This window comes from Notechis scutatus, chromosome 1 (assembly GCF_049901735.1).
Source record: "Notechis scutatus isolate UNSWTSFEM ecotype Mainland chromosome 1, rNotScu1.2, whole genome shotgun sequence".
In the NCBI taxonomy this organism is placed as follows: Eukaryota; Metazoa; Chordata; class Lepidosauria; order Squamata; family Elapidae; genus Notechis; species Notechis scutatus.
In genome coordinates, this window is record NC_142009.1 from 334,891,706 (window position 1) to 334,905,486 (window position 13,781).

At 48.5% G+C, this 13,781-nt stretch overlaps 1 protein-coding gene across 1 annotated transcript; it reads left to right on the plus strand.

Moving 5' to 3' along the window:
- The first annotated feature begins 564 nt into the window (after positions 1 to 564).
- ARRDC5 (arrestin domain containing 5) lies at positions 565 to 8,733 on the plus strand. The gene is made up of 3 exons (XM_026688238.2): positions 565 to 814; positions 5,182 to 5,390; positions 8,191 to 8,733. The coding sequence occupies exons 1-3, from the start codon at positions 565 to 567 to the stop codon at positions 8,731 to 8,733; spliced, it is 1,002 nt and encodes a 333-aa protein (XP_026544023.2).
- The last annotated feature ends 5,048 nt before the right edge of the window (positions 8,734 to 13,781 follow it).

Sequence of the window (13,781 nt, forward strand, 5' to 3'; positions counted from 1 at the left end):
CAAGGCCTTATAAAGTGGTCCCTGACCCTTCACGTGATCTTCACAACTCCCAGGTCTTCCCAGTCAAGAATCTTTAAGTCAGAGGTCTCCAAACTTGGCAACTTTAACCCTTGTGGACTTCAACTCCCAGAATTCTCCAGCCAGCTCCAAGTGGTCTCCTCTCCAAGACCTAACAAACAAGGGAGGGTTGTTGGTTCCTCCATCATTTTTTTTTCTTCAATTAAATATGGTCTGCTAGTAAAAATATATATATATATCCAAATCCATGTTTGAAGAAAGGAGGCGCACCAGAGTGCTGGAACATTCTGCTGGTGGAACATTCCAGAACTGTGAGACTTGAGCCGCCATGGGCAGAGGCTAAGCCTAGAAGAGACCACCTCCAGAAATATTTAGGGATTCCCCTGCCACCTAGACTGCCTCATATCTGTCCAGCAGCCAATTTCACTGCATCACGAGCTGATGTCACAAAGCTCCTTCATTCAAGGCCCATCCTCTCCAAGACAAGCCTTCTGGGGTCTTGAGGGCCCCTAGAAGGGGCCAAGTTCCTGTGCTCGATGCCCACCCATGTCGGTGGTGAAATCTATTGAGCTGCTGATACCCAAGGAAGTGTACTTGGCAGGCTCAACCGTGGAAGGGCAGCTGATTCTCAGCCTTCACAGCACGCTGGTGGACCCTCTGCTGAAGGTCGAGCTCATTGGGAGAGGCTACCTGGAGTGGACCGAAGAGGCTCACTTGGACAAGGACTACAGCCAGCGAGCCACCTGCGTTAACAAGGCGGACTACGTTCACAAGACGAAAACATTCAAGATTGAACGTGAGGCTGCTTAAAACTGGGATTGCCACAAGGCAGTTAAGCAGAAAGCGGGCTGGAGTGGGGTCTTTCCCTGGGGAGGGGAGGGTTGCGTGGTTGTGTGGACAGACTTATCATGTTTTTTTAACAAGCCACAGCATTTCCCACCAAGGCTTCCAGATTTCATCTGCAAACATGAACGGTGGCCAGTAGGTGGCAGCAAAGAGTTGGAACATCTCTTTTTCCCCATCTAGTGGGGATTGGCAGATCTGTCAGCCTGACACAGATAACAGATAATCAGAGTGGGAAGGGACCTTGTAGGTCAGGGGTCCCCAACCACCGGTCCCTGGACCGGTACTGGTCCGTGGATCATTCTTTACCGGGCCGCAAAGCTTGGGTGCCGCCATCTTGTATCGACGGCGCTTCCGGGTTTTCGGTTGCTTCTGGGTTTTCGGTTGCTTCCGGGTTTTCGGTTGGAAAGTGCTTCCGGGTTTTCAGTTGGAAAGCGGCGTTTGGGTGCTCACGCCTTAGTTTCATCGAAGAGAGGGGGGGCGGCTTCGAATGAAGAGCTGTCCCGATGGCGGTAGAGTCTCGTGTTACTCAGGTACCGGTCCATGGAAGAATAAATAATCGTGAAACCGGTCCCTGGTTCAAAAAAGGTTGGGGGCCACTGTTGTAGGTCATCTAATCCAACCCTCCGCCCTAGCAGGAGACCCTACACCATTTCTGACAAATGGCAGTCCAGTCTCTTCTTGAAAGTCTCAAGTGATGGCGCTCCCACAATTTCCAAAGGCAACTTCTGTTCCATGGGTTGATTGTTCTCACGGTCAGAAAGTTCCTCCTTATTTCCAGGTTGAATCTCTCCTTGTTCAGTTTCCATCCATTATTCCTTGTCTGGCTTTCGGGTGCTTTGGAAAATAGCCTGACCCCTTTCCTCCTCTCTGTGGCAGCCCCTCCAATATTGAATCATTTCTCTCCTGTCTCCCCTGGTCCTTCTCTTCACTAGACTAGCCAGGCCCAGTTCCTGCAACCGTTCATTGTATGTTTTAGCCTCCAGTCCCCTCATCATCCTGGTTGCTCTTCTCTGCACTTTTTCTAGAGTCTCAACATCTTTTTTATAGTGTGGTGGATGCAGGACTCTATGCTTTATAGCAGGGGTCCCCAACCACCAGGCCCCGGACCGGTACTGGTCCGTGGAACATTTTCTACCGGGCCGCCGGTTTGCTGGGCGCCGCCATCTTGTTTCAATGATAAAGTGCTTCCGGTGAGCTTTTCCGTTTGGAAGCGGCGTTTGTCCTGAAGGAATCCTCGCGCCTTAGTTTCATCGAAGGGGGCGGCTTGAACGAAACTAAGGCGCGAGGATTCTTTCAGCACCCAAGGCAAAGCGAGCCGAGCAACCGTCCCAAGCCGTCCCGAAGCCCATCGACAAAGGTACAAAGGAGGAGTTGAAAGTGGCGGGGAGAAGCGGGGGACGGCTGGCTGGCGGTTGCTCGGCTCGCCTTGCCTTGTCATGCGTGCTGATGCCTGTACCGGGCGCGGATCATTTTGTGATGCCGGTAGCGGGCCGTGGCACAAAAAAGGTTGGGGTCCACTGCCCTACACCATTTCTGACAAATGGCAGTCCAATCTCTTCTTGAAAGTCTCAACTGATGGCGCTCCCACAACTTCCGAGGGCAACTCCTGTTCCATTGGTTGATTATTCTCTCACTGTCAGAAAGTTTCCCCTTATTTCCAGGTTGAATCTCTCCTTGTTCAGTTTCCATCCATTATTCCTTGTCTGGCCTTCGGGTGCTTTAGAAAATAGCTTGATTCCCCTTCCTCTCTGTGGCAGCCCCTCAAATACTGGAAGGCTGCTATCCTGTCTCTCCTGGTCCTTCTCTTCACTAGACTAACTAGGCCCAGTTCCTGCAACCATTCATCATACATTTTAGCCTCCAGTCCCCTAATCATCCTGGTTGCTCTTCTCTGCACTTTTTCTAGAGTCTCAACATCTTTTTTATAGTGTGGTGGATGCAGGACTCTATGCTTTATAGCAAGACCACACCTAGAGTACTGCATCCAGCTTTGTGGACTCGGCTCCCTGGATTCTCACCAATGGTCCTCTTAGCTGATGACTTCTGGGAGTTGAAGTCCATGGAGATGCTGCAACCATCGACAGTGTAAACAATGGTCATTGGTCACTTTTTTTTCAGGGCCATCGTAACTTTGAACATTCGTTAAACGGTTGTAAGTCAAGGATTGCCTGCACACAAGACTCCATTATACAGGTAGTTCTTGACTTAATGGCCACAACTGAGCCCCGACATTGTGGCTGCTAAGTGAAACTGTTTGTTCGGCGAGTTTTCCCTCATTTTACCACCTTTCCTACCACCGTTGCTAAGCGAATCACTGCAGCGGTTCACTTAAACCTCACGGTTGTTCAGTTAATTTGTATTTTCCTGCTGATATTGCCAGTCGGAAGGTCACCAAAAAAATGGGAATTCCTGGGATGCTGCGACCGTCGTAAATAGGAGTCCGTTGCCAAGTGGACTGAATTTCGACCACGTTGATGCTTCAACGGTGTTTCTGTGTGAAAAACAGTCATAAAATCCCTTTTTTTCAGCGCTGTGGTACACTTGAACGGTCACTAAATGAACAGTTGTAAGTCAAGGACTGCCTTTAGATGCTCAGAAAGGTTTTAGTCTTTCTTCGGCTGCTTTTAAGCTCCCACGTAGGCAGGGAAGAACCTGCCTCCTACCCCACAGGTCTCTAATCTTTTCCCAAAACTCCTCCACACCCAACTCATGGATAATATCTCTTACCTCCCCCAATTTATAACTTCCTGTTGTTTGTTCAGGAGCCTAAGGAAATATTCGGATAATTATACATCTCCTGCGATATAAACTTGCCTGACATGAAGTCGTCTTCCCTAGGGCTCCACCCATCATTGCAATCTTCTCCGGGGCCTGCAATTTATTAAAACATTTACCTTCTTCTTCTGCCAGGGTTTTGGAAATGTTGTAATCTATTAGCCCAGCTTTTTTTTCCATAACTTGCCTTCCGAATAGACCGCCCTGTCGTTTCTTCTAATCCCCTCTAATCCTAGTTGGGAATTTCAGACCCCACCTATGGAGAAGGGACTTTTTTTTTTTAAATAAATAAATAAAAAGTCCCTTTGGTTTCACCTTTTGCCTTTTTAAAAAGCTGGTGTTGTTTTTTGTTTGTTTGTTTGTTTGTTTCCTGGTGGAACGTGGTGTTCTGGCCTCGTTTGAATATTGCAGCTCACCTAAGGCAGATCGTTTGGAAGGCAAAAGGCGCTCCTTGGAAGCTGCTGCAGGGAAAATCAACCCCGATGAATTTCTTTGCCTATGAGAAATAAAACAGAATAGAATAATACAATACAATATAATACAATGCAATTACAGAATAGAGTAGTGTAGAGTAGAGTATGTAGAGTAGAATAGAATAGAAAATAGAATAGAACAATAGAATAGAATAGAATAGAATAGAATAGAATAGAATAGAATAGAATAGAATAGAATATATGACATAAGGATAGAGTAGAGTAGAGTAGAGTAGAGTAGAGTAGAATAGAATACAATACAATACAATACAATACAATAGAATGCAATAGAATACAATAGGAATGGAATGGAAAATAGAATAGAATAATACAATACAATACAATACAATTAAATAATAGAGTAGAGTAGTGCAGTGTAGAGTAGTACAGAATAAAATAAATAATAGAGTAGAGTAGAGTAGAGTAGAGTAGAGTAGAATAGAATAGAATAGAATAGAATAGAATAGAATAGAATAGAAATAGAATTAATGGAATGGAATGGAATGGAATGGAATGGAATGGAATAGAATAGAATAGAATAGAATAGAATAGAATAGAATAGAATTCTTTATTGGCCAAGTGTGATTGTACACACAAAGAATTTGTCTTCAGTGCATAAGCTCTCACAAAAGATATAAGTGATGAATCATGATCATAAATACATTCATCATGAATCATAAGATACAACACTTAGTCATAGTCATCAGATACTAAATAAGCAATCAACATAAATCATACTAGGAAAGTAAATAACACAATATAAACCGTAAAGATACAAGCAACAAAGTTATAGCCATAAGCAGAAAAGGAGACAGGTAATGGGAAAGGATGAGAAGAAGAATAGTAATACAGTCTTAGTAAATAGTCTGACAGTGTTATGGAAATTTGTTGTTTAGCAGAGCGATGGCACACAGGGGAAAAAAACGTCTGTGTGTCTAGTTGTTCTGGTGTGCAATGCCCTATATAACGTGATTTTTTAGTGTAGAAGTCGAAACACTTTATGTCCAGGCTGTGAGGGGTCTGTAGATGTAAAAATGAGATGTTTTTTGCTTTGCTTCTTGATTTGCAGATAACTGGCTGGGCCCAGGGGTGCATAAGTTTGACTTCGACTTCATCTTACCTCCGAGGATCCCGTCCACTTTCACCAGCCGCGTGGGAAGAATCAGTTACTTCCTCCAAGCGCTCTGTGCCACGCGGGAACTGATCCTCGGCAAGCAGAAGAAGTACATCTTGGTCCAAGGGATTTCCCTGTACAGCCAGGACACCGTGCAATCCAAGGTACAGGCGGTCTTCGACTTACAACCATTCGCTTAGGGACTGTTTGACGTTGCAACAGTACCAGCGGTGGGATCCTACGCGTTCCACTACCGGTTTGGCGATTGCGTGCATGTCAGGATTCCGGCAGTTACCCCCCGCCATTTAAATCACGAGTCTCGAGCCAAACTTCCAAAACTACAAAAGGATTTATTGGGAGTTAACATATCCAGCACTGCCTGGGTGTAGCCGACTCTGAAACCAGTGACTTCCAAGTGATCCTGGCACCTACCAGTGGTGGGATTCAAATTATTTTACTACCGGTTCTTGTGGGCGTGGCTCAGTGGGCGTGGGCAGGGGAAGGATATACTGCAAAATCCCCCTTCCCTCCGCACCCCACTAACCTGCTTTCCAGCTCCGTTCTCCTATGCAGGGCAACCAAAGGAGACCCACCCGATCAGCTGGGATTCGGGAGGCGGAGAAGAGATGGGGTTGGTGGGGCCAGTCAGAGGTGGGATTGGCCGCGTCTCCAGAACTACTCCAAATTTCCGCTACCGGTTCTCTACAACTGGCTGAATGCTACCTCTGATTAGGGGACTGGAGACTAAAACATATGAAGAACGGTTGCAGGAACTGGGCCTGGCTAGTCTAGGGAAGAGAAGGACCAGGGGAGACAGGAGAGCGGACTTCCAATATTTGAGGAGGGACTGCCACAGTAGTGGGATTAAATATTTTTTACTACTGGTTCTGTGGGTGTGGCTTGGTGGCCATGGTAGGGGAAGGATACTGCAAAATCCCCCTTCCCTCCCCACCCCATTAACCTGCTTTCCAGCTCCATTCTCCTGTGCAGGGCAACCAAAGGAGACCCAGCTGATCAGCTCGATGGGAGGCGGAGAAGAGATGGGGTTGGCAGGGCCAGTCAGAGGTGGGATTGGCCGGTTCTCCGAACTGCTCAAAATTTCCACTACCAGTTCTCCAGAACTTGTCAGAACCGGCTGAATACCACCTCTGGTCTGCCACAAAGAGTTAATTTCCAAAGTACCCAAAGGCAGGATAAGAAGCAATGGATGGAAACTAATCAAGGAGAATGTCTATGTCCCTCCCAACTCTGAGGAGGATGCTGCGGCTGCTGAGGTTCTCCATCCTCCGGGTCCTGGTTGTCCCAAAGGTGCTTTTTTCAAGAGGCAACTGGACTTTCTGTTTTTTTCCTTTGAAGATGTTTCGCTTCTCCTCCAAGAAGTTTCTTCCGCTCTGAGCTGAAGAGAAAAACCAACCTGGAGAAATCTCTTAATAGTGAGAACAATTAATCCGAGGAACGACTTGCCTTCAGACATTGCGGCCGCTCCATCAACGGAGGTTTTTAAGAAGAGACTGGACAAGGCATTTGTCTGGAATGGGAAAAGGAGCTCCTTGCTTGAACAGGGGGTTGGACTAGAAGACCTCCAAGGGTGCTTCCAACCCTGTGATTCTGCGCCAAGGCCACCTTGCAATGTTCATGGTTGAGTTCGAAGCGATGGACCTTGCCTCTGGGAATCCCAGCCCATTCTCCTCCATCTGGACCCTTCAGAGCAGGGGCGAGGGTCAAACTCAATTTCACTGAGGGCCACGTCAGGACAGTGGTTGACCTCAGGGGGCTGGCTGGGCGTGGCCAACTGGGTGGGCGTGGCCAGCTTGGCGCCATTTCCCCAAATGGCTGGCATGTTTCCTCTGCGCATTGGGTAGACTGGGCCGAAGCTACATTGGCCTGATCCAGAGGTGGTATTTAGCAGGTTCCAACCAGTTCTGGAGAAGCGGTAGCGGACATTTTGAGTAGTTCAGAGAACCGGCAAATCCCGCCTCTTGACTGGGCCCCACCCCCATCTATTCTCCGCCTCCTGAGTCCCAGCTGATTGGCTGGGTCTCCTTTGGTTGCCCTGCACAGGAGAATGGAGCTGGAAAGCAGGTTAGTGGGGTGGGGAGGGAATGCAATTTTGTAGTAACCTTCCCCTGCCACACCCACCAAGTCATGCCCAGAGAACCGGTAGTAAAAAAAAATATTGAATCCCATCACTGGCCTGATCTTTCCTCTTCGCATTGGGGAGATCAGGACAGCCCTGCGGGCCGGATCCAACCACTTCAGGGTCAAATTTGGCCCATGGACCTTGTGTTTGACACTCCTTCTTCAGAGGCATCAAACCAGGACGACTGGTGGTGGTACCTCAACCTGTCAGCCTTCTAAAGATAAGAAGTCCCTCAAGAGAATAAACTAGGACGAGTTCCTTTTGAGTGAGGAAGATGAGGCAGCTTTTAAAGCTTGTCTCACACCATCAAACGCTTGTAACACCTAACCAAGTGCTACGTCTTGTACTATGGAACAGCAGCGAAGCAGGATTGGCAGCCCTATAAGTAAACATGTGGTACTCAGCGCCATTTTGTACTCGGAAGCTTCGAGGCTGCCACATTCAGTGCCTGGGAATTTGGGAGGGGGGATTTCCTAGTGATGTAGGAGATTAGACACAACAACATTCTTTCTCAGAGTCAAGGACATGTTGCCCTGCACCTGGAGTGACTGGAGCAAGATCTCCAGTTGGGAGGAAGATTTGATTATGTCCTGTGATGGACTGTTGCAGGGGATGGATCTTTGAATTTTTCTTTTGGGAAGGGAAAACCCAGAATTCTCAGATTCGGGTTTTCCCAGTTGTGCCAATATAACATGGAACTTTGAGGAAATGCTTGTCTTGGAGTTTATTGGGTTGGAGTTGGACTGCTAGTTTCTAACCTTATTCTCCTCCGGATCTCATCAGCTTTTCCTTCAACATTGCCTTCTCTCCTTCCCATGTTTCAGTACCCTTTGGTGGTGGAAGTCCAGCAGGTCCTGGCGCACAACTGTTGTCTCCGGAACGCGCCCATCACATTACGCCTGTCGCTGAGCAAGAGCATCTACCTTCCGGGCGACAACATCACCTTCACCACCGAAATCACCAACCCGACGGGCAAGTCCATCCGGAAGGTGGTCTTCGCCCTCCACTCGGTGGTCCTTTACAAAGCATTCAACTTCCGAGCGGAGCAGCGGACATTAGAGCAACACGAAGAGATGATGCGCCTGGAGTCGAACATCGAGCGGGGGCCTTGCGAATTCACCAAGATTCACAGCACCCTCTGCCTGCCCCAAGTGATGCCCGTCACCAGTGCTCAAAAATCGGACGACATCATGGAGATAGGTTACGAGCTGACGGGCACGGTCCACTTCCCCTGGTGCCTCAACCGGGTGGTGGCCAAGATCCCCATCGTGATCAGAAACGAGGCCACGGGGTCGCCCCAAGAAAGGAGGGAAGACCATGGTTCCCTCACCCCCCCACAAAACCCTCCGCCATTTTCATCCAAATAGGTCGATATAGTTTTCAAAAATGGATAACGTTCTCCCTCACCAGTTCCCGATTCATTAAAAGTTCGCTCTACGTTTCCACTTCCGAGAATCGCTGTCCACTCGGTTGGGTTTTACCAAACGTCCTCGAGTTACAACCGTCATGGAGTCCGCCTATTTACGGTCATAGGTCGTGAGAGTTATTAACCAGGTCATAATAGCAATAGCAGGGACATGGTGGCTCGGTGATGAAGACGCTGAGCTTGTCCATCAGAAAGGTCGTCAGTTCGGTGGTTCGAATCCCTAGCGCCGCGTAATGGAGTGAGCTCCAGTTTCTTGTCCCAGCTTCTGCCAACCTAGCCGTTCGAAAGCATGTAAAAAAAATGCAAGTAGAAAAATAGGCACCCCTTTGGTGGGAAGGTAACAGCGTTCAGTGCGCCTTCGGCGTTTAGTCATGCCGGCTACGTGACTACGGAACAACTTCGGACAGTGCTGGCTCTTCTTCGGCTTTGTAACGGAGATGAGCACCACCCCCTAGAGCCGGAAACGACTAGCACATATGTGCGAGAGGAACCTTTACATTTTGAATAGCCATAGAAATAGCCCTTAGACTTATATACCGCTTCACAGTGCCTTACAGCCCTCTCTAAGCAGTTTTCAGAGTCAGCCTCTGCCCCCCAACAATCTGGGTCCTCATTTTACCCACCTCGGAAAGAGGAATGGCTGAGTCAACCTTGACCCTGGTGAGATTCGAATTGCCAAATTGCAGGCAGCCGGCAGCCGGAGAAGTGGCCTGCAGTACTGCCCTCTAACCACTGCGTCATCATGGCTCATAATGCAATCAATCTGATCTTACGACCTTGTTTTGGAGTGGACGTTAAGCGAATCATCACATAGTGAAGCAAAGCTGCAGTCATTACATTAACTCATTGTTAGCTGTGCAACTTTTTTGCTGGAAGGAGGAAGTACAGGTCAACCTCAACTTATAGCCATTCATTTAGTGACCGTTCGGCACTAAATTAAAAAAGCAACTTATGACCATTTTTCGTCCTTATGACCACTTCAGCATCCCCCCCCCTGTGGTCACGTGATCAAAATTCAGCCACTTGGCAACTGACTCATATTTACGACGGTTGCAGGGTCCTGGGGTTGTGTTTTGCGAACTTCCGACAAACCAAGTCAATGGGGAATGCCAGATTCACTTAACGACCGTGTTATTAACTTAGCAACAGGAGCAGGAAAGTTTCTGAAATGAGGCACAATTCGCTTGACAACTGTCTCGCTTACCGACACAAATTTCAGGCTCCATTTTGGTCGTAAGAGGAGGACTAACTGTAAGATCCATGGCATTGTCTAACCATCCCTAACTGAATACCGGTAAGCCTCGACTTACGACCACAATTCAGCCCAGTATTTATGTTGCTAAGCGAGACATTTGTTAAGGGACTCTTGCCCCATTTAACGACTTTTCTCGTTGCGTTTGTTAAGTGAATCACTGCAGCGGTTAAATTAGTCCCACAGTTGTTAAGCGAATTTGATTTCCTTCCTGACTTTGCTCATCGGAAGGTCACAAAACGGGACCATGGGACGCTGCGACCGTCATATATGTGAGTCAGTTATCCAGTGTCCGAATGTAAACCACGTGTAAATCGTGGGGATGCTGCAACAGTCATAAGTGTGTAAAGCAGTCATAAGTCACTTTTTTTCGGTGCCATTCTAACTTCGAACGGACATAAATAAACTGTTGTAAGTTGAATATTACCTGAAGTCATAAGTCAGGGACTCACTATATAGAGCCGTGATGGCGAACCTATGGCATGTGTGCCACAGGTGGCACGCAGAGCCATTTGTGAGGGCACGCGAACATGCGTGCACCTCCCAGCTGATTTGCAGCCTGTGTGAGGCCTTTTTCGCCCTCCTGGAGGCTTGAGGGAAGCCTCTGCAGCCTCGCAAGGCCGAAAAAGAGGCCTTCTGGAAATACCGGAAGTGCCGAAACGGCCCATTTTCAGCCTTCCAAAGCTCCAGAGGCTTCCCTTGAGCCTCCGGGAGGGTGAAAAATGGCCTCCTCTGAGCTCCAGAGGCCCTCCGGAGGCTGAAAACAAGCTTACATTTCTGGCAGGCCCATTTTTCGGCCTCCAAAGGCTGCAGAGGCCTCCTCCAGGCTCAAGAAGCCCTCTGGAGGCTGTAAACAGGCACTTCCGGTATTTCTGGCAGGCCCATTTTTCGGCCTCCCAAGGCTACAGAGGCTTTCCTCGAGCCTCTGGGAAGCCGAAAAAGGACTCAAACGGGCTGAAAATGAGCTGGGAGGCACGCGCATGCACAGTGCAGGTAAGGGGGCAAGGCGAGGATGTTGCACACGCATGCGCGGGGTGGGCGGGACGCATTGTATGGTGGGTGCCGGCACGCGCACTTTCGGCACACCACAACAAAAAGGTTTTGCCATCATTGATATAGAGTTTCCCATCTGTTTTTTTTTTAAATATAAATACAGTCGTAAGTCGCTTTTTTCACTGCTGTTGCAACTTCCAACAGTCACAAAATGAAATGATTGTAAGTCGAGAACTGCCTGTTCCTTGGATTAGACTGTTGTTGTGGTTTGCCGGCAGCCTGTGCAGACGGCAACGGAATCGGACAGTGGGGAAGAACGGGGACCAGTCAGGGAGTCTGGGGAGGATTCGGATGAGGGTCCTGCGTCTGATGCAGAGATAGGGCCAGGACCATCTGGGAGTGGGGTGCTGACTCCGGAGCCTCCGGACTCTGGCAGCAGCAAGGCAGAGGAACAAGGGGAGCCTGTTCCCAGTGTGTGCGTGCGCAGAGCTGCTAGAAGGTGAGAACAGCTGAGACAAAAGGAGCGACTTGGGAGTAAGGCTGGGAGGTGATTGCCCCTCCCATCAGGTATAAAGGACAGGCAAAGATGACGAAACCTTTGCAGGAAGCAAAGTCGTTTGCTCTGTTCAGATTAAACCTTGAAGCTCTGTGTGGACTTTGTATTTCGGTTGGTTTTTTAATAGTTACTTTGGGGCTTTAGTTGTTGGCAGCAATTCAAAAGAAAGAAAGGTGGGTGCTTATCTCGAGGAATGTTTGGCTGGGAATGCACATAATTCCCAGCATTGAAATAAAACAAGAGTTGTTTGGACTAAGCATGTGCTTAATTATGGTCTCAGGAATCCTTGGTCAGAACAACCGTGTCCTTGCTCTATTGATATACTTCAGTTCAGTCACTAAACAAAATGTTATAAATTGAGGACTACAGGTAGTTCTTGACTTACAACAGTTCATTTAGTGACTGTTCAAAGTTACAACAGCACTGAAAAGAGTGACTTGGGGCCGTTTTTCACACCTATGACCATTGCAGCATCCCCAGGGTCACATGATCAAAATTCAGACGCTCTGCAACTGACTCGTATTTACGATGGTTGCAGTTGTCCCGGGGTCATGCGATCCCCTTTCGCGACTTTCCGACAAGCCAAGTCAACGGGGAATCCAGATTCACCTAAACCATGTTACTAAATGTAACAACTGCAGTGATTCACTTAGCAAACATGGCAGGAAACATCATAAAAGGGGGGCAAACCACACTTAATAAATGTCTCACTTAGCAACGTACATTTTGGGTGGCCGTAGGTCAAGAATACTTGTATTCTATGCAAGCTTGCATTTTTAATCCAGAGCTGTGTTTTTCAACTGTTGGAAGACGAATGGAGTTCAACTCCCAGAATTGATGTCAACTCCCAGAATGGACGTCAACTCCCAGGAATGGACTTCAACTCCCAGGAATGGACTTCAACTCCCAGGAATGGACATCAACTCGCAGAATGGACGTCAACTCCCAGGAATGGACGTCAACTCCCAGAATGGACGTCAACTCCCAGAATGGACTTCAACTCCCGGAATGGACTTCGACTCCAAGGAATGGACGTCAACTCCCGGAATGGACTTGACTCCAAGCAATGGATATCAACTCCCGAATGGACTTCGACTCCAAGGAATGGACTTCACTCCAAGGAATGGACTCCGGAATGGACTGACTCCCAGAATGGACTTCGACTCCCAGGAATGGACATCAACTCCCAAGATGGACGCCAACTCCCAGGATGGACTTCAACTCCCAGGAATGGACGTCAACTCCCGGAATGGACTTCGACTCCAAGGAATGGATGTCAACTCCCAGAATGGACTTCGACTCCCAGGAATGGACGTCAACTCCCAGAATGGACTTTGACTCCCAGGAATGGACGTCAACTCCCAAAATGGACGTCAACTCCCAGGATGGACTTCAACTCCCAGGAATGGACGTCAACTCCCGGAATGGACTTCACTCCAAGCAATGGACGTCAACTCCCGGAATGGACGTCGACTCCAAGGAATGGACGTCAACTCCCAGAATGGACGCTAACTCCCAGAATGGACTTCACTCCCAGGAATGGGCGTCAACTCCCAGAATGGACTTCGACTCCAAGGAATGGACGTCAACTCCCAGAATGGACGTCAACTCCCAGAATGGACTTCGACTCCAAGGAATGGACGTCAACTCCCAGAATGGACGTCAACTCCCAGAATGGACTTCGACTCCAAGGAATGGACGTCAACTCCCAGAATGGACGCCAACTCCCGGAATGGACTTCGACTCAAGGAATGGACGTCAACTCCCAGAATGGACGTCAACTCCCGGAATGGACTTCGACTCCCAGGAATGGACGTCAACTCCCAGAATGGACGCCAACTCCCAGTATGGACTTCGACTCCCAGGAATGGACATCAACTCGCAGAATGGACGTCAACTCCCAGGAATGGATGTCAACTCCCAGAGTGGATGTCAACTCCCAGAATGGACTTCAACTCCCGGAATGGACTTCGACTCCAAGGAATGGACGTCAACTCCCGGAATGGACTTCGACTCCAAGCAATGGACATCAACTCCCGGAATGGACTTCGACTCCAAGGAATGGACTTCGACTCCAAGGAATGGACTCCGGAATGGACTGACTCCCAGAATGGACTTCGACTCCCAGGAATGGACATCAACTCCCAAGATGGACGCCAACTCCCAGGATGGACTTCAACTCCCAGGA